The 25,171-nt window shown below is 53.5% G+C and overlaps 1 protein-coding gene across 7 annotated transcripts in view; it reads left to right on the forward strand.

Moving 5' to 3' along the window:
• The window catches only part of TSPAN18 (tetraspanin 18), a 204,262-nt gene that overhangs the window by 159,070 nt on the left and 20,021 nt on the right, over positions 1 to 25,171 (forward strand). For all 7 annotated transcript variants that reach the window (XM_074401343.1, XM_074401345.1, XM_074401346.1 and 4 more), the window contains 2 exons: positions 20,572 to 20,644; positions 23,392 to 23,586. In XM_074401343.1, the coding sequence (XP_074257444.1) occupies positions 20,582 to 20,644; positions 23,392 to 23,586 (258 nt within the window). In that variant the 5' untranslated portion in view covers positions 20,572 to 20,581. The remainder of the gene's footprint in view (positions 1 to 20,571; positions 20,645 to 23,391; positions 23,587 to 25,171) is intronic.

The raw sequence follows: 25,171 nt of genomic DNA on the forward strand, positions 1-25,171 counted from the left end.
CCTTGATGCATTGGTGGAGCTGGTGACCGGGCCTCTGTGGAGGGACGAGGCATGCCTCAGCTCTCCTTTGTTGCAGCCCCAGGCCTGTCTCTTTCCAAGCCCAGCCCTCTCCCTCCCCTCTCCCCTGATGCACGTCTTTCTTTATGACTCCAAGGAGCAGCTGGGATGCTTTTTATGGGGAGGAAAGAAAATAAGACTCTCAGACTCCCTCCTGTCCATCTATAAGGCCCAAGCCCCAGGTTCTCTCTTTGATTCATGTCCTCAGAGGCTTTTCTCAGCCACGGCAGGGTGCTTCTGTCATGGTCTCTCTGTCTTCCGGTTTTTCACCCTCCATAATTTGAGCTCCGAGTACCTGCAGTCATTCCTCTTGTAGGAAGGGGTTGCGGCCTCCACTAATTCGAGCCAGGTGACTAGAATCAATTGTAGTTGCCCTGGGAAAACCCTCTGTCTCCAGTATTTATTATAGAGCAAATGTCAATGGGGCAGCATGCCCTTGGGGTGAGGCCCGGGGCTGGGCTTCATTTCTGCTCTGATGACAGTTCCTGGGCCCTGGGGGTTGGGGGAAGCCTGCCTTGGAGCTGGAGGATGCTGTGAGAAGGAAGGGAGGTCTCCACTACCTGTCTGCCTTCAAGGCTCAGGAAACTCACCCTCCCTGGGACCGGAAGACACCTGTTGCCTCTGGATCTGGAAGCTTCTGGGAGCTTCAGGCCCTTAAGTTCTGAGAGACCTCTCCTTCGTGCTGCACACGAGCATTATTCAAGCAGCAGGAGATGTGAAACAAGACCAGCAAAGTCTCTTTACTGCACAGAGGCTGAAAGCTGAGAAAGCTCATTGCAGAGAGGAGCAGACAAAGTGAAATTGATGGGACATGGACAGCAGCCTGGGATAGTTGAAGGAGCTGTGAAATCAGCAGTAAAATCAAACTCACAGCACTTAGTTCACCTCAAGCAAGCACAGCTCCAACATGGCTGTCTCATCTCAGGCAAGCAGCTTAACTTCCCTGGGCCCCACTCCTGGTGAAATAGAATCGTCTCCGCTGTGCTGTCTTTGCTGGACGGTTGTGGGATCAAGCAAGGACGTAAACACGAGGGCTCTGGGGGCTGTGGAGCAGAGCATCGTTTTGTGATTCAGGTAAAGGAGGAAGGAATCTGGTTAAATGCCAGGAAGAACTTCCCTGCTTAAGGAGGAGACATGGGAATAAGGTTGCGAGGCTTGCCCTCCTTCCTAAAGATCTTTAAGAATAAGGTCAGTTTGGCCGTTGAGAAACAGTCTTGATGTTCACAGAGGCATTGGCCAAATGACTTGGATGTCTTTGTCATGAGACTATAGTTAGTACATTTAGGTGGGAAAGTGATCAGTGGCCACATCAGTGTGTGCACGAAAGTGTGTGTTTTGTGTGTATGTGTGATTTGCATTCACAGCCTGTCTGTGTGCCAAGGGTCTGTATTGTCTATGTGGGTTTGTTTGCATGTGTCTCTCTGTGTGGGGCAAGATGGGGGAGCCAGAACTCCAGCTGACTCATCTTCATTATCAAGTTGTTGGAGAATTTCCTCTTGCCATCCTAACCAGCTTGGGAGGACTTGGACAAAGTACCAGAGTGAAAAAGGGTTTTAGATTTGATTTTTATTTATTTTTTATTATCCAATTTTCTAAATTTCAGGTGATAAGAGCTAGATGAAGAGCCTCAGCTCTGGAATCAACTGCTGAGGGCTGAATCCAGGGCTCCTTCGCTATGCCCCAACCTATGATCTCAACTCCTACTTCCCCTCTTGGGGCCTCAATTTCCACATCTGTAAAATGGGGGTGGCAATGCCTACTGCATGGGGACATTGCATGGGCCAAGTGAATTAGAACATACAACGTCCTTAACACAGTGCCTGGCCTGTGGAAAGTGCGTCGTCTCTGCCGGCTGTACTGGAGAGCACTGGCATTGGAGCTGCTCAGCAGCTGTGTAACTTGGGGGGAGTCACTTCGTCTCCCTGACCCCAGCGTCCTCAGCTGTCAACTGGGAATAGTGATATGCCTGTCTCATAGACTATAGTGGAGTTCAAAGGAGATAACATAAGAACTTAGCACAGTGTCCACTGCACAGTAGGTGTTTAGGAGGTAAAAGTAAGTTTCCTTTGTTCACCTGCAAAAGGGAAACTCCCCCTGGGACCCCCTCTTTCCCCTCTCCTGACCCTTGCCACAGCTCCAGTGTGGAATTCCGTGTCTCACCCACTCCCTGGGGTTCCAAACACCACCTGACTTATCCTGTCTGACACTAAATGCACCAAGAAAAGCCGGAAGCTCCCCGCATCCTTTCCTGCTGGGGTAGGGGTGGGAGTGGGGGCTGCACTGGCCGGAGTACCCCAGGCTCCCCCATCCCTCCCCCCTGGCTCAGAACTGTGCCATTTTCTTCTCAGTTCCCAGGCCCCCTTAATACCCTTGAAGCCATTAAATATTTAAATCTGGGCAGTGCGTTGGGCCAGGTTGTCCCAGCAACAGCCCTGCATATTTTGGGATGGATTATTGTCTTTCAAAGGGTCTTTTTTTGGAGCTTTCCAGGCATTGGGGGGGATGCGATGTGGGAAGGGAGAGCTAGTGGGGAGGAGGTAAGGGGGCTCCTGCCCGCCTCTGAGGCTTGACTGTGAGAAGCAGCAGAAACTGAGAGTCAGAGAGAGAGAGGGCAGGCTTTGCCTGAGTTTTCAGGGTCTTGACTCAAACCCAGGACGCGGGGCTGTCACTTGCTTCACCATTTGCTTCTGCCTTGTGAGTGCCCGTCAGCCGGCAGGTGCCCTAACCCTTAGAAGCCACATGCCCTCTGGCATCTGAGCCCCGGTTCTTCCCCTCACTGCTGGATCACCTGGGAAGCTTGCTCACCTTCCCTGAGCCTCAGTTTGCCCCTGGGTAACTCAGGAATAATTCACCCACTTTCAGGTGATGCTGTATGGTTCCTGGCACACATGAAGTAGGAGCAGTTATTACACTGACAATATTATTATAATTACTGAATCTCTATTGCGGGGAGCACCACCTCATACTGCCTGTATTCTCTAAAGGGACTCAGAGGAAGTGGGAGAAACAGCCCCGATCGCCAATGGATTTATAATCTGGTAGAGAACGTTCGACAGCAATTAGTCCAGAGTCACCTTTCCCTGGGGCCGGGCTTTGCTGGGGCTGCATTTGGAGGCTGCCCAGACTGTGGCCAGGACTACCCAGGCTGGGAGCCTGCGCTATGCCCTCCAGCTCTGACTTTGCTCCGAGCCTCTGGGCCAGTCCCTTTCCCTCTCGACAGTCTCCTGAGCTGCAGAATGGGCGTAACCTCTAAGTTACTTTCTGACTCAGTTCCCTGTCCAGGATGTGGATTCCAAGGCAGCTCTGAGGCCCAGGTGGGACAGATGCACCAGAAGACCACAAGGACGGCGATATGGTTTGGTCGTGTCCCCACCCAAATCTCACCTTGAACTGTAACCTGCACGTGTCCAGGGAGGGAAGTAATTGGATTATGGGGACAGTTTCCACCGTGGTGTTCTCATGATAGTGAATTCTCATGAATCTGATGGTTTTATAAATGGTAGTTTTTCCTGCACTCGAATGCACCTCTCTCCGCCCTGTGAAGAGGCACCTTTTGCCATGATTGTAAGATGCCTGAGGCCTCCCCAGCCGTGCGGAACTGTGAGTCAATTAAACCTATTCATAGCATAATACAGATGGCATTTCTCCCACCCTTGGTCCTGAGGGTACACCCTTCGGAAGTGGGCCCAAGAGGATGAGGCCAGTCCTGCAAGGTCCTCCTGGTCCCCCGTGTAAACCCTGCTTCTTGAAGGTGATTGCAGGGCTGAGGCGGACATCCCAAAGTCCTAGACATACCCCAGCCAGAGGGCCCAGCAGGGCTCACAGAACCTCTTTCTCTACATTTAATTCCCCACCACAAACCTCTAGAGAAAGCAGAAAAGGCCGCTACCACCTCACATCCCAGCCCCAGGCTCTCTCTGGAGGTAGGAGGGGTTCCAGAGAATAAAATCTCCATTCCAGACACATGCTGGCTGGCTCCAGTAGGAGGCTGGTGGCATCAACCATCCAGTTTGGGCTGCCTCAAGAGGAGGGGGCAGAGGCCAAGAGACAAAGCTCACATGGGGTGATGTCAGGAAACCTGGGCTCTGACTACCGGGAATGGCCTGGAAGGGGTCCGTGTGGGTTTGACTGGCCGATGGACTTGCATGTCCCCCTAGATTTGGGGGCCATAATTTTCAGCTTGCTTGGAGCCCTGGTCCCAAAATAAACCTCAGGGGCCTCCTCATCTTGAGGTCTCTGAAGCTAACTTTGTAGACCTCCCAAGAATATGACTAAAGGAAAGACTCAGGGACCCTTTGTTGAGCCGCAGAATCCAAATCTTAGGGCTAGGTCCCCGAGGGCTGAGGGTTAGCAAGCTCCCAGAGGCTTTTCAGATGCTGACTGGCTCCCTGTTCTACCCATGACCGAGAATGGCTGCACCTGCGCTCGGCAGGAAGATGGCCACAGTCCTGCCCACGGGCTCTTTCCATGGAGTTTAGGGTTTTGATCCCTACCCTCTTTCCTGCTCCCGTTTGCTCCTGCTGCAAACTTTGTGTTCCTCTGCTGAGAGTGGGGGCATAGGAGAAGGATGATTTGGGGAAGGATGGGAATTTTTTTTTTTTTTTTGAGACGGAGTTTCGCTCTTGTTACCCAGGCTGGAGTGCAACGGCGCGATCTCGGCTCACCGCAACCTCCGCCTCCTGGATTCAGGCAATTCTCCTGCCTCAGCCTCCTGAGTAGCTGGGAATTGTTGAGTGGTAGACTGGACTGCTAAGACATAGAGGGTATGAGGCGTTAACCTTCAAGGCTAAACGATGTTCTCATTCTGGGGTCCATGGATTGATTCCATAGAACTCAAGGGACTGGTGAACTTTGAGAAACATATTATATCTTCACTTTAACATTTCACTGAAAATGAGTATTTTCTTCAATTATGAGCATAGGCCATAATCCACAGTGCTGTTAGCAGAACTTGTGACTCTGTCATCAATAGATCTAAGTACATATTTTCAAATTACCTAAAAATTGCTGGGAATTTCTTAAAATGATAGTTATTAGATCCATCACTAGATCTTGAATTTTGCATGTTCATTAAACAAGTACTTGTATTATTCTATTCCAAATTTGCTTTTTAAAAAGTATTTTGGTTGTGCACAGTGGCTCACACTTGTAATCCCAGCACATTGGGAGGTCAAAGCAGGCCGACTGCTTGAGCCCAAGAGTTCGAGATCAGCCTGGATGTCATAGGGAGACCCTGTCTCTACAAAAAGAGAAAAAATTAGCTGGGCATGGTGGCATGCATCTGGAGTTCCAGCTACTCAAGAGGCTGAGGTGAGAGGATTCCTTGAACTCAGAAGCTGGAGGCTGCTGTGAGCCGTGATCATGCCACTGCATTCCAATCTGGGCAACAGAGCAAAACCCTGTCACTGCCTACCCCCCAATATTTTTGATAGCTATATTTCAAAATAATTGGTTTCCTTTTTAATCTTATGTATTATATTTAAGTGGGGTCCAGAGGCCTCACCAGACTCCCGAAGGGTGGGGTAGAGGTGAGAGATCCTTGCCAAGGGGCTAGGTACTGGGTTCTGGAGTCAGGCCAGATGGCTTCTGCAGCCTAGCTGAATGACCTGAGGTCGGTAGCACAGCGTCCCTGAGCCCAGTTCAATCACAGGTCAGTGGGGAGTGGACACACCCTCTAGATTCCTGTAAGGACCCATATGCCTTTAGTCCAAAGCCAGGTATACAGAAAGAGCTGTGGAAACCCAGGCTCTGGGTAGCATGAAGTTTCCCAAAACCTTTCAGAGAGGCAGCCTGGAGGATGAGAACAAGACTCCGTCCAGGTGAAGCTGGAGCACGTGTTGCCAGAAGCTTTGGCTTGTACAAGGCTGGGCAGGGCACACGGTGAGGATTGGTGAGACTGCTGTGACTGTGAGCCCAGGAATGTGTGTCGAGGGTTCCTGAGGGACTAGGGCACAGGGACACTTTGGAGCAGCCAGAGCAAGGCCATCCTCAGAGAAGCTTCAGAGGCTGCTGCTGGCTGATCCCCCAGACCTCAGGTCTGGGGGCCAGTCCTTCCATTTTTTCTGGCCACTGGAGTTCCTGCAAAAGTCAAGGATGCTCACTAATGAGGAATGAACAAAAGCATGAACATAGGAACAAAGGAATGTAGAGCGTTATGGTGTGAATTACCACAAGAATAATGGTTGGTTGGAGGAAGCTTGCTCTTTGGCTACCCAGGGGGCCGCTGAGTGGACACTCTCTGAACCCCATGGCAGCAGCCAGGCCACCTGCTGCCTTGTGCCTGCAGCGCCTTCCCCAAGGCCGTGGGAGGCTGCAGAGCTGTCTACACTCCCCTGAGCAGGCCAAGTCAGCCTTCCTTCCCATCCCCTGGTGCTTACACTATCTTCCAGAACTGGAGTTTCCCTGCCACACCTGCCCTTCAGGGTTCCCAGAGCCCTGTTTGCCTGGGATGTTTGCTCCTGCCCTCCTGGCACCTGCCTTTCCCCAGATTGCCAGCTAGGCTGCCGGGCACCTTTCCTGGAGGGCTCAGCTGGGCCCAAAGGACAGGGTGTGGGTGGGCACCCTGAGCAGAGAGGCTGGCTTCGCTCTGACCACTCCATCCCTCCCAGGCCCCTGGACTTGGTTGCTTGGCCTACTTCAACTACACTTGGCTGCTAGAGGTAGACGCTAGTGTCCTCAGGCCAGACACTCTTCCTGACAAACAGATTGACCCCCGCGCTTCTGTGCTGCCCCCAAGTTCAAATTGCATGGGTTTCCCAGGCTGCCTTGCCTTTGGGCAAAGTGGCAAGGTAACAGTCCCTGCAAAGGGTGAGGAGCTTTCTCTGCAGAGGCCTTTGCAAACGGGTGGTCTCAGCGCAATGTCTAGGGTCTAAGACAGGCAGAGGGACCCCCAGTCTATGTCTGGGACCAGCACCTTCTGTGGCTTAAGTCCAGCCCAGTCTGTGGGGGATGGGAGGCATGGATTGTGTGAGGGTCGCCCGGGGATTGGGGCTGAAAGTCCTCTGGAAGATAGACAGAGCAGAAGTGCCAGGAACCTTATTTTGTCTCTCAGGTCCTTCAACCTCTTGTGTGACTTCAGGCCAGTGAGCCTCAGTCTCCTCCTCTATAAAACAGGACTGCTTACCTCGAAGGGTAGTTGGGGGGGTTCTGATGACATACTGTGTATAAAGCACTTTCAGGAGTTACCTAAATACAGGTGTAGGTCCTAGGAGGCTGCTTTGATTCCTGGGAAGAGCAGCGGGCTTCATGTCAGGTTCCAGCAGTGCTGTGTGACTCTGGGCAAGGGCCTGTCCCTCTCTGGGTCTCAGCGCCCACAGTGTGAAGTGAGGAGCTGGAGACAGCCCTCACTGAGATGCTTCCTTCTTTGATGGTTCCCTGATGGCCCTGTGGGAGTTCTGCATGGGACAGAGAAAAGGGGCTGGTGGCAGGGACAGGGTGCCCAGCCTGGCTCAGCTCACAGACTAGAGAGGCGTTCTTCCCAGACTCTGCAGATGCTCTGTGCCTTGACATTCACTGCTCCGTGAGCCTGGGGGGCAGGGGAGGCTGTCATTTAGGATTTGATTGCATCCACAGCAGGCTGTGCTCCTGGTTAACCCTAAAGGCACCGCCCCTCAGGAGCCTAATTAGATTTTATCACCCTGCTCAGCTGCGACCATGTCCCCGAGTTGGTGCCAGCACCAGGCGCGCCAGGATCTCAGGCCAATTGCTTGTTTACGAGACCGTCTGTCTTGGGATGAGGCCCAGCAGGCACAGCCAGTGAGCAAGTACGTCCTCATCATCAGCCTTGAACCTGATGGCAAGAATCACTGTTACCCTTCCAGGCCTCAGACCGGCGTCCTGACCAAGGAAAGGATGTGGTTTTGCAGCCCAGCAAAGCCTGGCTACAAATCCCAGCTCCATCTCTTCCCAGCGCCGGGACCTTTCTAGCCCCGTGGAGCTTTAGTTTCCTCATCCCTAAAAGGGAATGATGGTAATATCATCTACTTTGTAGAGCTTTTTGGAGGATCAAGTGAGATCATTTGAAGTGAATGCCCATAACGCATTGCCTTACGTGATCATCAGGCCTCAGCAACTGTTGACCCCGTCCTGGTCCTCCCCACACGGCCTCCCTGATCTAGGCTTCCCCTACCTCAGCCTCACCCTGGCAGTCGGTTTCGTTTCTGTATTTTGCCTGGCAAGCCCAGGACACGTGGTTAACGCGGCCATTAAGACTTCTCTGTGAGTAGGGACTGTGGTGATTGAGTCTCACTAGACTTGAGTGAGTCCTTGAGGAAGGGCAGCCCCTGGCCCTGTGCCTTGGGCAAGCACAGGGCTGGCACTGTTGGTGCCGGGAGCGCAGGAAGGAGGGAACGGGGTGTGCAGCCTGTCAAGTGCTTTCACCCTCATCATCTCCTTCATCCTCCTGGAAGGGATCCTAGAAGGTAGCTCTGAGGCTCCCCACCTCCCAGATGCGGAGGCGAGGCTCCGGAGGTGAGGCGTCTGGCTCAGGCTTTGGGCTGGCACAGGCAGACCCTCCGCTGGTGGGAACCCGGTGGTTGCAGGGGAACGCTGAGGCTCTGCCCCGGACCACAACCCCCTCGCCTGGCTGGAGCACGGGCAAGCCCTTTCTCGGCTCTGCACCAGCCCAGACTTTGCGTTTGCTTCCATCTCTCCTGTCCACCGCCTCCTTTCCTTCTCTCCAGAAAAGCATGCCCGGGGGCTGCGGGGAGTGAAAGTAAAAGGAGTGATTTATGAACTGAGCTGTTCTTCTTAATCAGAGAGCCCCTCCTGGGCCCCCACGCCGTGCAGATGGGGCTTAGCCGCCATCTGGGCGACAGGAGGGGTGAGATTAATAAAGCTGTCTGGCCCGGGCAGGGGTCGGCCCAGGAAAGCCCCGAGGCCCTGCGTGACCCCCGTCCCATCTCTGCGCCTCTCTGGGCCTCGGGGCTCCCATCTGTCAAGGGATATCGGGCCTGGGCCATCCCCAAGGGCCTCCAGCTGGCCCAGGGAAGGAGTCTAGCCAACTTCCTGGGCCTCTGTGCCTGGCTGCCTGGTTCAGGGCAGAGCAGCGCTGGGCTGGAGACTATGGAGACCGGTTTTGCTAACCAGGTAAATGAACTCAGGGGAGTTAGTTACCCTGCCCACGCTTTAGCTTCCTCATCTATAAAATGGGATGATAACAGTACCCACCTCCTCAGTAAGGATTCAATAAGGTAAGGTAGGAGAAAGGTACAGGGGAGTCTGGTACATGGTCGATCCTAGTAGTTATTAGGTTCGGTTATCACAAAATTGTGGCAATTCATTCTATTTCGACTTTGTTTAGGGGAAAGATGTTTGTATCCACACTACGCAAGCCACGTGCCCATGGCTGTCCTCCACGCCCTGCTCCATTCATAACTGGCGGATGTGGGCTGGAGATCTACTCGTTTCCAATATTCGATACTGCTGATAATAATAGCCCCCATGGTACTGTGAATTCTTACCACCACCTTGGGCTTCCGAATTCATCATCACAGTTTTCCAAGGAGAGCGCAGCACCTTGGAGAGGGTGTGACTTCCCCAAGGGAGCTGGCCAAGGCAGGCGCCAACGCAGCCACTGCAGAAGCGTCAGTGACGGGGTGAGCGTGGCAGGTGTTACTGGGGCTGTCCTCTTCCAGGACAAATGAGCCAGTCAGTGAGATGGGGGCTCATGGAGGACAAAGAGAACAGGGGAAAGGGGGATAGTTCAGGGAAGTTGGGACGCCACAAAGGGTGAGCCCATTTTCAGGACAGGGGACAGCATTCAAAGGGGCTGGAGCTCCCCGGTAGGGAGGAGGCAGGCAACTGCCAGATGTTCCCCCAGAGTTCGGTACCTCCTCCTCGTCTCTGAATTGGCCTGTGTCACCTATGCTTCTCATCTCAGCCTCAATGTCCAGAGGGAAATGAGCTATGTCACACTCAGGGCAGCAGCCTGAGAGGCTGGGCAGGGAATGGTGATGTAGGGGGCCAGGGCTGGGATGGAGCAGGAAAAGAGAAGCAGGAAAAAACCATCACTCCGTCCTTGCTTCCCTGAGCCCTGGGGCTGGTCATGGGGCACAGGTCCTGAACTGCAAAGCCGGAAACAGCTTGAAATCTCCCGAGGCTGCTCGGCCTTGTCACTGACATCTCCAAGCCTCAGTTGCCTTCTATAAAATGGGGAGATAGCCTGCCTCGCGAGCTGCTGTGAGGATTCATTGTGATCACGCAGGAAGAGAAAGCACTTTCTGCAAAGGTCACTTTTGACTTTGACCCCTAAGTTTGGATTCAAGCCGTATCACTTACCAACAGTGTGACGTTGGACAAGTCAGCTCTCTGTCTTTCCTATTGGACTCAGTTTCCCCATTGTACTGTGGGGAGGATGGTGTGATACCTACTTCATGAGGTTGGTCTGAGCCTTTCATGAGCTCACGCATGTCAGCACTGTACCCCAAGTTCACGGAGCGCCTGAAGCTGGTGCACACAGATGGGCAGGCAGTTGAAGGGCCTGTCACGAATGTATGTTTAGGCCAAATAGGAGTGTCAGCTCCCGGGGCTGTGGTCACATCTCAGGAGGGAGGCCTCTGCTCCTGCCTTTCAGTCTTCCCATTTCTACCTCTGCGCTCCCGCAAGACTAACCTTCGCCATCCCCTTCCCCACTACGCCCCATCCCAACCCCACCTGGAGTTACGCTGGAGACGGAGTGAGCCCTCCCCACTGTGGGATCCCCAGCCCTGCTGTTATCTGCCTGCTTGTCTCCTCCAAGCTACCACCACTCACCTGTGTACCCTTGCTTATTTGTACCTCACACTCCCTGGCACAGCCCCGGCACATAGTAGCAACTCAATGTACATCTACTGAGTGCAGGTAGATGGGTGAGTGGATGGATTGAGAGAGGAAGGGAGGAATGGGTAAATGGGGAGGAGTCTTTCACCCACCACCCCTTCACTGGCCCTAGGCGGGCTTGTACTTGAGCAGGAGGGATTCTGAATAGGCATGGATATCTCCCTCCTCCTTCCCGAGAAATACCCTACAGCCCAGGCTTCCCCAGGTCCCAGCACTTCCTGGGACTGTCCTGTAACCCAGGGTGTGAGCAGGAGCTGGCTGTGGAATTCCCCGAAGGAGTGATAGAACAGGAGTCTCCATCTGGGCCTGTTTGATTTCTGAAACCGAACCCTCATTTCCACTGCTGGGAGCTGGCCCTCTGAAGGAACCTTCTGGCAAATTCTTATGCAAAGCCAAGAAACACTTTCCAGCATCAAAGCTCTCTGTGCTGGGAGTCTGGGTTTTGGGGGAGGAAGTTGATGAACCGGGCCCTGCTGGCACTCTCTCTGCTGAGGCATTGTGGTGGATGCCTAGGTGACATCCAGGGACGTGGGCCACTCACACCCATCGTCTCCTCCCAGGCCGTCAGCCTCATGCAGCTGTGTCAGCATACGTGAAGCCCATGCCAGAATCTGCAAGACCCTTAAAGATGTGGCTTCCCAGGCAGCTCCTGCAAGGCCACCCAGGAGCTGCCATCTGGGCAGAAGGTGGGCACTCAGTGCAGACCTCCTCCACTGGAGTGGCCCCAGCTGCCGAGAGGTTTTCATGAGCTCTAATGGGCCCAGATTAGCAGGACACTTTCCCTGAGTGTGTGTATCTGGTGGGCAGGTTTTCATAAACAGCTCCTTTCATGGGGCTGCTCCTGTAGTAATTGAACATCTTCTCTTATTGGACAAGCTGGGCTGATAAAAGAAATATACACGAGCCCTACTCATGGGAGATTCTGTCTGGCTGATGCCCGAAGAACTGCTTAGGTGGCACGTTGGCAACTGCCTCTCCTTTCTCAGTGCACCTCTGCCCCGTCACCTGACACTGTCCCTTCTCCACTCTGATCCTTTCCAGTCTGTCTGCCTGCCTGTCTCTTTCAGTCTTTCCCTCTCTTTCGGACTTGGCTTTGTGTATTTCTCTGATTTGACTCCACCATTTCTTTTTGCTCTTTTCCCACTATACATTCATTCATTTATTCATCCAGATATATTAATTGAGGACCTACTACGCACCAGGCACTGCTCTAGACACTAGAAATAAGCCAGTGAACGAAAGAAGTCCATGCCTTTATGAAACATGCATTCTAATAAAGGCAGAGACATACTCCCAAAATAAATAAGTAGCACGTAGAATATGTGGTGTATCCACAAGGCACTGGGCTGGGCTTCCAAGCTCATATCCATGACTCATTCATTGGTTTTGTAATTTGGCCAACCTCCTTTTCCCTCTGTCAGCCTCAGTTTTCTCATTTCCAGAATGAGGGTATTGGGCCAGATCATGCTTCCCAGCCTTTGACAGTGAAGAACTTCTTGTATTGATCTGTTGGTGATGTAAGTTACACAAGAGCTGGATCTAAGTCAGCACTTACACACACAGTGGTGTCAGAAGTTTACCTGAAGTTCCCTCAGAGCCCTTTGTCTTAGAGTGTTTTCTGTTGCCATAACTGAACACCTGAGACTGGATAATTTATAAAGAAAAGGCATTTATTTCTTACAGTTCTGGAGACTGGGAAGTCCTAGGTCAAGCGGCTGCATCTGATGAAGGCCATCTTGCTGGTGGGTGGGGCGGGGGTGGATTCTTTGCAGCGTTCCAAGGCGGTGCAGGGCATTACGTGGCAAGGGGTCTCAGCATGCCAAAGTGGCTTTTATTACAGACCCACTCTCAGGATAACCAACCCACTCCCAGGATAACCCATTAATCCACACGTGGATTGATCTAGTCATGAGAGCAGAGCCCTTGCAATCCAATCACCTTTTTTTTTTTTTTTTTTTTTTTTTTTTTTTTTTTTTTAAATGAGACAGAATCTCACTCCATCACCCAGGCTGGAGTGCAGTGGTGCTGTCTTGGCTTACTGCAGCCTCCGCCTCCTGGGTTCAAGTGATTCTCCTGCCTCAGCCTCCTGAGTAGCTGGGACTACGGGCATGTGCCACCATGCCTGGCTAATTTTTGTATTTTTAGTGGATATGGGGTTCACTACCTTGGCCAGGACGGTCTCGATCTTTTGGCCTTATGATCCACCTGCTTTGGCCTCCCAAAGTGCTAGGATTGCAGGCGTGCACCACCGTGCCTGACCCTAATCACCTCTTAAAGGTCCCAGCTCTTCATCCTATTACATTGAGTATTAAGTTTCAACATGACTTTCAGAGGGGACAAACATTCAAACCATAGCAGCCTTAAACACCTGGATCTATTATACATGAAACAGTTGGCTGCATTTGAGGGTCATGTTGTATGAGACACTATCTGTAAGCACAGGACCTTCCTGTGGCCAGATGAGGGTTGCTATGACAGCCACATGAGCCTTCAGACCACAGGATCCACAGAGCAGATCCTGAGGCAGACGCCACATGGAAGGACAGCGGGATCACAGTACCTAAACTGCTCTCCAGTGTGCTTTCCAGGTGCACGTGGGGAGTGGAATTCCCATTCAGCCAGGCTTGCCTCTGATACTGACTCCTGCATTTCATCCCTCTGGGCCTCAGGATGTAAATAATTTGATGTGCCAAATAGCATGTTCATTTTTGTTCTGCAAAGTCATACAGACCTGGTGGCCAGAGATTCTGAACAACCCGAGAAACAAGGTCCCCCGAGGGGTTGATGTCTGACATGTTATTTGAAATACTGAAAATAACTTTAGGATGTGGCTAGTCTGAGGGAATCCAGTTTGAGAACCACTGAATGCAGTCGCTCTCCCCGCTTCAGAATCCTCCACCCAGAGTCCTCCCGTCTCCTGAAGCTGCAGCTGATGTGCCTGGTGTCTAGGAGAGCCGCTGGGAGGAGCTACCTTGTGGCAGGGCAGGAGGGAGGGACAGAGCCCAGAGCCGGGATGGAGCCTCCGTGTGTCAGGCGCTGTGTGATGAACTGTACCTCTATGATATCATTTCATGCTCAGTTAGCACAATTTCTAGAGGAGGTCAGCATTCCTGGCCCCACTTTGCAGGCATGATCTCAAAGGCCTGGAGAGGTTCACAGTCACGAGGCAAGAAAGTGACAGGCTGGGTCCCACCTGACCCCACAGGCTCCACCCACACTGCTACTCTCTCTCAGGGCCCCCTCAGCTCAGGGGAATGGGGAGACTTTGATGGGCCTCCCTCCACTGGCCCCAGGAAGGGCGTCATGTCCCTCAGCAGACAGATCTCCTTCCTAAGTGCCTCTTTTTTGAGCAACAACAAAGCTCTTGACCCTCGTGGTCTCAATTTTCTTCCCACCCCACCCTTGAGAGACTCTCCATGGTTCCCCCCTCTTTAGAAGTAAATTAGGGGCCGGGCGCGGTGACTCAAGCCTGTAATCCCAGCACTTTGGGAGGCCAAGGCGGGTGGATCACAAGGTCAAGAGATCGAGACCATCCTGGTCAACATGGTGAAACTCCGTCTCTACTAAAAATACAAAAAAAATTAGCTGGGCATGGTGGCACGTGCCTGTAATCCCAGCTACTCAGGAGGCTGAGGCAGGAGAATTGCCTGAGCCCAGGAGGCGGAGGTTGCGGTGAGCCGAGATCGCGCCATTGCACTCCAGCCTGGGTACCAAGAGCGAAACTCCGTCTCAAAAAAAAAAAAAAAAAAAAAAAAAAGAAGTAAATTAGGGAATTGTGCAGTGATGACTTAACTTCTAGAAGTCATCCATGGATGGGTGGAGCTAACAGCCAGGCTGAGATTGGAGCTCCCATGTGTCTGTCATTGTATTTTGACCAATTGGCTATGGAGGTGTATCCCCACATTCAGAAGGTCTCCATAGGGGATGGAGCAGGGGAGCCCTGGTCTCTAGGCTTCAGCCTGGCAGTGGAGGTTGGCTCCGGAGGCTGTCCCTGCTGGAGAATGGGAGATAAAATGGCATAAGTGGTATGAAGACAGCTCAGCACTTTGGAGGAGGATAGATGAATGGGGCAAGGGAATTCGCATCCATTCAGAATGATGATTAGGAGTTGTGGCTCTGTATTAAGACAGGCCTGGGTTCAAATTCTGGCTCAGGCACTTCTGTGCTGTGTGATCTTAGACAAGTGATTCCACCTCTCCGATCCTCAGTTCCCTCCCCTGAAAAACAGAATTACATTACCTGTTCCCAGAGCTTTACAAGGATTCAATGAAATCGTGTGTGTTCCCTGGCACGTAGTAAGAACTCGATGTATGCTAGTGGTTACTATTATCAGCTACCACGTGCCAAGCCCTGCGCTCTGTATTTTCCATGCATCGTGAGGAAGGCATAATGTTTATCCTGACTTTACAGAGAAGGAATTCAGTTGTTTGCAGTTAGGTAACTTGCCCCGCCAGCTATGCCTGGCAGAGCCAGGACACAGTCCCTTCTTGGGCACCAAAGCCCTCTTTTTACTCATCCACTGTGCTCTGAAACTGGAACCCGGGCCTCCATATTCTCTGCCAGCCCCGGGGCTCACATCATCTATTTTCCTACCTGACTCACCTTTGAGGTCCTGGGAGGCTCTTCCCGGGAGACACGTCTCCTGTGATAGCCTTCGTCTGCAGCCCAGCGCTCCGTGAGCTGGGACTATGAGATGTAATCTACAGTGAATGTGGTACGCAATAAACACAGGTAGCCCGTTTATGAGCTGCCGTATTTATTACACTCCTTAATTGCTAAAGAGCCAGAGCTGGCTGAAGCTGGATCCTACCCTGGAGAGAAGCTCCACCTGGCTGGGCAGAGGGAGGGACGGTAGAGCCTGGCCTCCCACACAGGCTGCTCTGCCTCCAAAGGCCGTTCATCCATCATGGCCTGACAGAAGAAGCAGTCAAGCCGTCAGATTCCTGCTCTGCCATTTGACACATGAAGACGCTGAGGCCAGAGAGAGAAAGTGATTTGCCCAAGGTCACACAGCAGTGACTTAGAGAGCAGGAGCCAGGGCTCCAGACTCCTAGGCCAGTGTTCCTTGTACCTAACTCTCTGCTTGAACATCTGCTCCTGGATCAGGTAGAGCGCAGGATCTGGAGTTGGGTGAGTGGTGAAGCCCAGTCTGTCCATACACGCCATGTGATACTGGGCAGGTTACTTGACCTCTCTGAGCCTCAGTATCCTCATCTGTAAAGTGGGCATATTACGTCCTGCTTTATGGACTTCCTGGAGAGATTCAAAGCAGTCCGTTCTGTGGAGCTGGCACGCGACTAGCCATGAGTCAGTGCTCAATAAATGTTCAGACCTCTTTTCCCTTTCCAAAGGGCACAGGGCGTCTGAAATGCATGGAGCTGAAGTCAGCCAAGAGCTGCAAGGAGAGATGGGCCAGAAGAGAAAGGCTCCAGGGTGCAAGGCACTGTCCTGGGTTTCTGATCTAAGGGAACAGCAGGCCAATAAGTAACCTATGAAGGCAGAGTTAGGTGTGGACGTGATACGAGCTGTCCACCGTGCTCTGTGCAGGACAGCAGGGGGCCCTTTACACTGGACATTTTATAGATGAAGAAACGGAGGTTCCAAGAGGCTAAGTCACTTGCCCAAAGACACAGAGGTAGAAAAGGTGACGGGCTGGGATTCGAACCCAGGTGTGTCTGACTTCAGAGTCCAAGCTTAGGACCATGCTGTGGTTAGATGCAGGTTAGATGCTCCTTCTAGAAAGTCAGGGATGATAGGAGGGACATGGCTGGCAGGCTGGAAATGGTACCCTGGGGGATGTTCTGCAGGAAGAGAGCCTGGCCTTGGTGATGAGGGAAGGGTAAAGTCCCCACAGTCAGGGATGATGGCCAAGATGCTGAACAACCAGGAATCACTGGCGTGAACCGACCAGAAGAGATACTGGCCAGACAGGATGGCCATCCCTATGGATCCCCACTGAGGACCAGTGAGGGTAGAGGGTCCCTCTGTCCTGCTGCAGGCTCTGCCCACTGGCCTCTGGGAGGGCAGGGCCTGGAGCAAAGGAAGGGATACGTTCTCCTGGGGCCTCCCTTCCCATGCAGCTCGAGGCTTTCCGGCCTCAGGAAGGTCTGGAGCGAAGGGCGAGCAAGCAGGGCATTCAGAGGGCCCTGTCCTCAGCTGTCCTCACCCAGGAGAGGGCACGACAGAGAGAGGAGAGGGAGCACAAGAGAGCGTGGCTGGGGTTTGGAATCTGTGTGGCTCCACTTTCCAGCTATTGAAGGCGAGGAGGCTACAAACGCCCGGAAGCATGCCTTAGCCCAGCACCAGGCCTCCCGCACACACTGCTGAATGAACACTCCCTATGTGGAACCATGGACAATCCCTACTGTGTCCCAGGAGGGCACAGCCACAGTTCTGCTCCTCTGGGATCCACCAGGAACACTGGTCGGTGATGTAATGGTATATATTTTGGTGGGGGCAGCAGTGGACATCAACAGAGGCCGTGGAATATTATACTAGGGAAGGCACTGAGCATGGCTTGATGGGGACAGGAGGGGACAATCGGGAAGGCTTCCTGGAAGAGGTGATGCCTGTGACGAGTCTTAAAGGATGAATAGGAATTAAGTGAGACTGGAAGTAGGTGGAAGGGCAATTGAAAGAGAAGGGATCAGCATGAGCAAAGGCAGCAAGGAGCCTCAGGAAGATACCTCCAGGGGACTCTGCTTTGAGGGTGGTGATTGGAAAGTGACGGCAGCAGTAACAAGAGGGGGCCATGGGGTGTCTTGGAGGTCCCGTGGTCCGGAGGAGGCAGCTTGGTGTCCTGTAGCCGTCGGGTTTTCTGTAAGAGAGGGCTGTGTGCTTTTCCATGTGCTTTGTGGAAAGATCCTTCTGGCAGCAGGGAAGCACTTGATTGCAGGGGAGGTACGGACGCCAGTCTCAGCCCAGAGGCGGCGGCCGTGTCTGGATGAGAGAGAAGGCCAGGAGCAGGGCTGCGGCTGAAGTTTCAGAGACCCCGGCGATAGAGAGCATGGTGTCATCCGATTCTACCTCCAAAGGCAGATGGCATGTCATGAATTCAGGCCATGCTCACTGAAGTAAAGAAAAACGCCCCATCGCACTGCCTGGGTTCCAGTTTTGGCTTCACCACTCACTAGCCATGACCTCAGACAAGTCACCCCGCTTCCATCTGACCCAGTTTCCACCTCTAGAAAATGAGGATAATAAGAGTACTAATCTCATGGGTTGTTATGAGTTAGTAAATGTAAAGTATTAGGACGGAGCCAGCACATAGTAAATGCTCAATAAATAGTATTATTTGTAGGGGTGGAGACTTGGGTGGGTGACCACAGGAAAACCCTGATTTTCCCTTCCCCCAGCACAATTGAAGAGAAGCCCTCGGGGCACTGTTAGAAGGACAAAGGCTTGGAGCCTGGAGCCCCTGAGTCAGGCTCACCCTAAGATTTTTCCCTTTGAATGGCCTTGCGTTCTTCACCAGCTAACTTGGTGCCTCGGTTTCTCCCTCCTGGTAAGAAGGAGGATGTCCCAGGTGGGCTCTGAGTGTCTTCCCCTCCCGGCTTTGAAGCTGAGTGGCCCCACCTGTTCTTCCCCTGCTCAGCACTTTTCCAAGTTGCAATAAGGGCCAGTGGAGCAGCAGGGAGGAGGCGTCCCTTTAGGGAGGAGGAAGGCCCTCCGGCCCCAGGGTCAGTGCTGAATCCAAGGCCAGTGTGCCTGTCAGGCCTTCCTCACGGGCTCCAGGCGCCTTAGCTATGTCTGCCTGGCCAAGGTCGGCTGGTGGACAGACAGCTAGTACCTTGGCAGAAACAGTGAGAGGAGGGATGTGAGGTGCCACTCCTGAGACCAGGAACCTTTCCCGGTCCCCTGGCCACCAGCTGGCTCTGTCTGTGCTCCTCTCTCCACGGATTCAAATGCGCCTACAGAAAAACTCCAGCTCAGACCAAAATGCAGCCTGGGGTGCTGCTGTCATCACCACTTAGGAGAAGGGTGGGGCGGCCGGGCAGGGGAGAGGCAGGTACCCTCTGCTCCGTCTGTTCCTTATGATATGAGGGTGCCAGCCTGGCTGCTGAGGAGAGTGTTGGATTGTGGTTTGGGGCGGGGAGGGGACAGAGTTGCTGAGGCCCCATTATGTGCCATGGGCCTTGTCACTGTTTTCTACAAGCTGTGTGACCTTGGACAAATCTCTTAACCTCTCTGAGGGCTGGGCTGATGGAAGGATTCGTGGTAATCAGAGTGCATACCTCCTTGGTGGTTGCAAGGATTAAATGAGATAATATGTGCAAAGCCCTGGGCACAGCGCTTGATCCCCAAACAGTGGCTACGATTATTACTATTTCCCCAACTTTGTTATAAATTGACAAATAATGATTTTTTTATATGTTTATGGAGTCTAATGTGATGTTTTGCTACAATTTACCATTATTAATATTAATAATAATAAGCCTCCCAGAAACCCTTTGAGTAAGACTTAGCAACCCTATTTTGTGGAGGAAGATGGAGTTCAGCCATGTCCTGTGTGAAAAGTGGGAGCTGCAGAAAGTAATCAGGCACCATCTCCCCCACACCCGTCTACACCCCAGTGCGTACTCCCAGACCCCTTTGCGCCGAGTCCTGTCATGGAGGGACAACCCCTGGCCCTGGCAAAGTGCCTGCAGTGCTGGCAGCTCGGGACTGGCTTGCGTCCTGGCCCTGCCCCTTCCTAGCCGTGGGACACCGGATGTGTCGCTGTCATTTGTTGTCTCGGTTTCCCCACCTGTCACATGGCTCTCTCATCCCTGTCCCGAATCTCTCCCCAGGGCTGGCAGGAAGAAAATGTGAAAATAATGACTATGGAATGTAAACATGTCTTGTGCACCTTGAAATCTGACTCATGGTGGCAGATGCTGTCAGCCTTCCCAGGGGAGGGGGACGTTTGCATTTCTGTCCAGCCCCGGCCATGCCTGGCAAGCCTCGGATGCTCAATTAGCGTTGGCTGAAGAATCGTGTTCAATGACTTGCTGCCGTGGGTATACTTTTAGGTGAAGGCAGGAAAGGCCCCGGGGGACGTGGGATGCTGGAGGTCTCGCGATACAGGTCGCCGAGGCTCAGGGAGGCTTTGGCCCGAGAAGCAGGGTTCAGACCCCCGGTAGGCTGCTTTTCTCTTCCCTGCAACACCCCGTCTCACTGGCACCAAGCAACCACCCTGGTCTGTTCTGTGGCCGGAGGGTGTGTGGGATGGTTTGTCAGGCGCGGCTTCTGGTCCTGGTCTGGGGCCCTGGCAAGGCCCTCCCGCTTTGAGCCTCGGTTTTCTCATCTATCAAATGGCCAGCTCCCACCTGCAGCAGAGCAACAGCGTGAAGCGGGACGGCTGAGCACTCACCACGTGCCCAGCGATGTGCCGAGCCTGTTACTGTGGGATTTCATTTCATTTTCGCAGCACTGCCAGGAGGAAGGTTCTGTTCTTAATCTTTGCTTTCAAGTTGGAGAGAGCAACACCCAGAGAGGTGGAGTAATTTGCCCAAGATCACACAGCAAATGAAAGCTAGAGCCAGGATTGCAACCCAGACAGGCCAGATCCAGTGTTCTCATCTCCACGATCGGCCTCATTTTTTTTTCCAGCCTTTGCAAGGGTGGAGCTGGCTGCCGGGACCCTCTAGGGAGGGCTGGGGTTCTTCCTGGGTGGGGTCCCCTATTGGGAGGACTGAGGTGGCCTTGTGTTTTTAGGTGGAACATCATGGAAGGCGACTGTCTGAGCTGCATGAAGTATCTGATGTTTGTTTTCAATTTCTTCATATTTGTAAGTATTGCTGGGTCTTCCCAGACCTCTGCTGGGAGGGCAGAACTGGCTGCTGCTTTGAAATAGTCACACTGGGCCGAGTCCTTGGGGTGAGCACAGGGGCCAGCGCTAGAGGGAGGGGTACCTGCCAGCCAGGCTTTCAGGGAAGGGAGCCCCCAGCAGTGCCCACCCCACTCTGAAGAGCTGACCTTCTTAGGAGAGACATTTTACACAGGCTGCGGGGTGGTCAGCCCCTCTAACAAAGGTGGAGGGGACTTTGGTCCGGCCACTGTCTTGGGATCTGACCCCTCATGGGGAGTGGGAAAGGAGGGGATGGGGGTGATCAGAGGGCAACAAGAGGGAGCCCCAACCAACCTTGTCTCCACGAGCAGTAGACAGACTTCAGAGCTGGAGGGGCCAAGTCCATGCAGCCACTGGATCTAATCAGAAACTCCTCTGGGCCTGGAAGACCTGCATTTAGCCCCCAGTGCTACATCTTAGCAGCTTCTGGTTTGGGACACAGGTCACCTCTCTGAACCTCAGTATCTTCACCTCTAATGACCTACCTCAACAGGCTTTTTGAAAATTAAGATTAGTTTACAAAGTGACCGGGATGTGGTCCGTCCTCCAGAGCTTAGCTCCGTTTCCATCTGACCTACGGATTCTGTATATGAAGGGACACAGGCCCAGACACTCAGGTGGCCCACCTGCCTGCTGAGCCCACCCCAGGCTCTGCTCAGACTCGTGGCCCCTCCCAGGAGTGGAGCCATGGCCCCAGCTTCTTGGACCCCCGCAGGCTTTTCCTGGTCCAGCCTCAGCCCTTGATCTGGGTACATCTAAGACCTGTTGAATCAGCCTCTACTTGCGTCCTTCAGGGCAGGCTCTTGAAAGAGGGAGTCGTCTTTCTGGCCGGGACTGACCATCTATTTCTGTCTGTCTGTCTTTCCCTCTCTGTCTATCGCTATCTCTATACCTTTGTGTCTTTTTAAAAAATACACATTTCAGCAACTCCCTCAGCTTCTCTTCCCTGCCTTATAATCCTAAAATGCCTCGAGCCTTGCAGACTTGAATTCTAGACCCAAGGCCACCACCTGCCAAGCCGGGTGACCCCGCGCAAGCTCACCCTCCCTCCAGCCCCAGCGTTCCCACCCGAAATGGAGCGGGACCGTCCTTGAAGCGTTTAGTGTACAGTTGCGGAATCCCAAGATCTCCAGCAGCAATAAGGAGGTGCCGGTTTTCCTGAGTCATTCTGGGAGACCAGGGAGAGACCCAGCACGGCAGGTGGCAAGAACGGAAACTCTGTCGCTGGCCACTCCTGTTGGGCCTTTCCTGCTCTTTCCCCTGCTGGGTCCCTCAGGCCTTGCCACTGGACTCCTGCCCTAAGGGCACCTACAAATGCCCCTTGCCCAAAGCCATCAGCTCTCTTCAGCACGCGGTCCTGCTCAGCCAAGCCAAAGCCCAGCAGTTTTCCTGTCGCCCGACCGTCGACCCTCACACAGGCCTCTGGGGGCCTCCGGTCCTCCCGCCGCACAAAGGGATTTCAGATACTTTACAGCCCTAAATCCCACAGTGCCAAACTTCTAATACTTATCCGTGCCTAGGAAAAATGGAATAGGCGGGGCATTGTGGCTCCCACCTGTAATCCCAACAGTTTGGGAGGTCAAGGCAGGTGGATCACTTGAGCCCACGAGTTTGAGACGAACCTAGGCAACATGGCAAAACTCAGTCTCTACAGAAAAGTACAAAAATTAGCCAGGGGTGGTGGCATGTGCCTGTGGTCCCAGTTACTTGGGAGGCTGAAGTGGGAGGATGACTTGAGCCCGGGAGGTCAAGGCTGCAGTGAGCCATGATCCCACCGCTGCACTCCAGCCTGGGTGACAGAGCAAAACTCTGCCTGAAAAAAAAAGAAAAGAAAAATAGAACCGATATTTATTGCAATCTGCTAAACGCCTTCTGTCCTTTCTTCCCTGGGGCTGCCTTAGCCTGTGAGTATTTGAGTCTTTGTTTGACCACAAGGAAGCTAAAAGGCTCAGAGAGGTTATGCCACTTGCCTTAGGTCACACAGCTATTAAGTGGCACAGCTCTCTCTCTCTAGACTACACTGCCTCTTTCCAAAGATAAATAAGGCATGGAGAACCCATGTTGATGGAGACATAAATCCGAAGGCTTTTGAGCCATGGATTGGAGAGTGGGGAGCCCACTCTCAGGTTGGAACCTCACTGAGAGTCCCATGGGGGACAGTGACGATGACGTCGTCTGTGTTTTCCCAGCCCCTAGCATGGGTGGTGCGAACACAGCATAGGGCTCACTCAGGGCATGTTCGTGGACCTTTGTTTAAGGACCTGGGATGGAGCCCTGACTCTGCCATGAACTTGTTGTGTGACCTTCGGTAAGTTGCTGGCCCTCTCTGTGTGGAATCAGAGGGTTGGGCTAGATGGTCTCCTCATCTACAGGTCTGACATTTCAGGAGAAGATAAAATAACCTGTATATGATGTGTGCGTTCTTCAGTAGGCCAAGGTGGAGCCTAGGTCAGAAATTGGATGTAGAGGATATGTCTTACACTTAAGATCACGGCAATCAGAAAAATTCAAAACAATTCAAGGCGCAGCTGGGACCCACTGGCTCTCACTGCAGATGAACTCCTGCCCAGCTCACCTAGTGCTTGACGCCCCCGACCCTGGGGCTGGCTCTGGGCGTGCTGGGTCAGGAGTGCCTGACCTCCCTTTCTGCCTGTTTCTCCTCTCGACTCCTCCCCTGGCCCGAGCAGCTGGGTGGGGCCTGCCTGCTGGCCATCGGCATCTGGGTCATGGTGGACCCCACCGGCTTCCGGGAGATCGTGGCTGCCAACCCCCTGCTCCTCACGGGCGCCTACATCCTCCTGGCCATGGGGGGCCTGCTCTTCCTGCTCGGCTTCCTGGGCTGCTGCGGGGCCGTCCGTGAGAACAAGTGTCTGCTGCTATTTGTGAGTACCCCAGCCCCCACCCCACCCATGGGTGCATTGAGGGGTGTCGGGGATCGGCTGCGGACTCTCAGGCCCTGGCTGGCTTTCATTCAGACCAGTAATTCCCAAACCAGGGGCTGTCAAAGCAGAAGGGATCATGGAGACGATCCGACCCTACTCATTCTGGAGTCAGTGGTCCTGAAGCCCTGAGACGTTCAGCGACTAGCCCGGAGTCTCATGGGATTTGGGGGCGGAGGGGATAAAACAGATGCTGGGCCAGGGCCCCTGCAGCGCCTCAGGCTGCCTCTCCCCATGCCTGTGGGACTGTTTTCTCCCTGGGGCCACCCTTCCTGTCTCCCACTTCACTCTGCTGCCTGCCTCCAGTCAAGCCAGGGCCCTTCGCTCAAGGCACACCTGGCCTGTGTCCGCATGCCAGGAAACTCAGAACGAGGTCTGAGCCACAGGAACCCACCTCCAGGGGTGGGGCGGTCCCCAGCCTTTTCCGTTTGCCTTGGTAGCCCCAGCTTCCAGAGCCTGCTTTTGTACGGGGCCCATCACTGCAGTAGATGAGCTGGCCCGGGTGGAGGGGGCCTTGGTGTCCAGGTCTGAACAGCCAGGCTTCTCCAAGGCATGGTCAACTGAGTTCGCTGACATGGACCTTGCTGGTTTTCTACTTGCTTGCTTTTAAAAACTATGTAACTCCTCAGTAATATCCCTGAAATGGCTAGTTGATGAGGCCTTCCCCTTGTAGATATCCGATTCCGAAATAGGTATGATATGCCCTCTGAAGGTTTCTTGTTCTTTAAGTAAATAGTCCTTGAGCTCCTATATGGGCCTGGAGTACACTGGGTGCTGGAGGTGCACTGGGTGCTGGAGGCCAAGGTCGTATCTCTCAAAACAGGCACAGGGCAGGCGGTCAAGCCGTGGGCCTGAGCTGGGCAGGGGGTGGGCCTGTTCGGAGTGGACTCCCTGCTCCATCCTCCAAGGGTGCGGCTCCAGCCTCGTTCCTCGACCTCCCTGAGCAGCCGTGTCTTCTGCTAAAGACGGGGCCGATCAGCTCAGCTCTGGATCACAGCCAGACCAGACAAACAATGGTGGTGCTGGTTCTCTAGTCTTCTGGATTCCCCAGGGCGGTGGCACGTAGGGCCTCTGCCTGCTTTCCTGGGCTGGGCGGATGGCTCTCCGCCCCTCTAAGAGGTCCTAGACTTGGAGAACTTCTGGGCTGAGCCCAGTCCCGCTGCAGGGTAAGTTAAAACCCTGTTCAGAGAAGTGTGCATGTGGCTGGGTCAGCTTGCCGATGCTCCTTGTGGGCGGAGCTGAATGGCAGGGAGACCTGGGCAGGTCGGCTGGAGGGCTGCCGCGCGAGGTTCTGTAGGTACACCAGCACCAGCAGTGCTGGGAAGAGAGACCGGGCATCATGCCTCCTCCCCAGACGAGAGCACGCTGCACAGCCCCATTCGTGTCCGAGTGAGATGCCCCCATCCAGAGAAAGTGAAGTCAGCTGCGAAATGAGTGACAGGGAGCCTTGGGCCCATTTGTCCTTCAACAGCGCCAACGCTGCAGACCTCATTTGGAGAGAAACAAAGAAACGCTGTGAGCGCCCCCT

The sequence above is a fragment of the Saimiri boliviensis genome, chromosome 6, assembly GCF_048565385.1.
Source record: "Saimiri boliviensis isolate mSaiBol1 chromosome 6, mSaiBol1.pri, whole genome shotgun sequence".
Classification (NCBI taxonomy): domain Eukaryota; kingdom Metazoa; phylum Chordata; class Mammalia; order Primates; family Cebidae; genus Saimiri; species Saimiri boliviensis.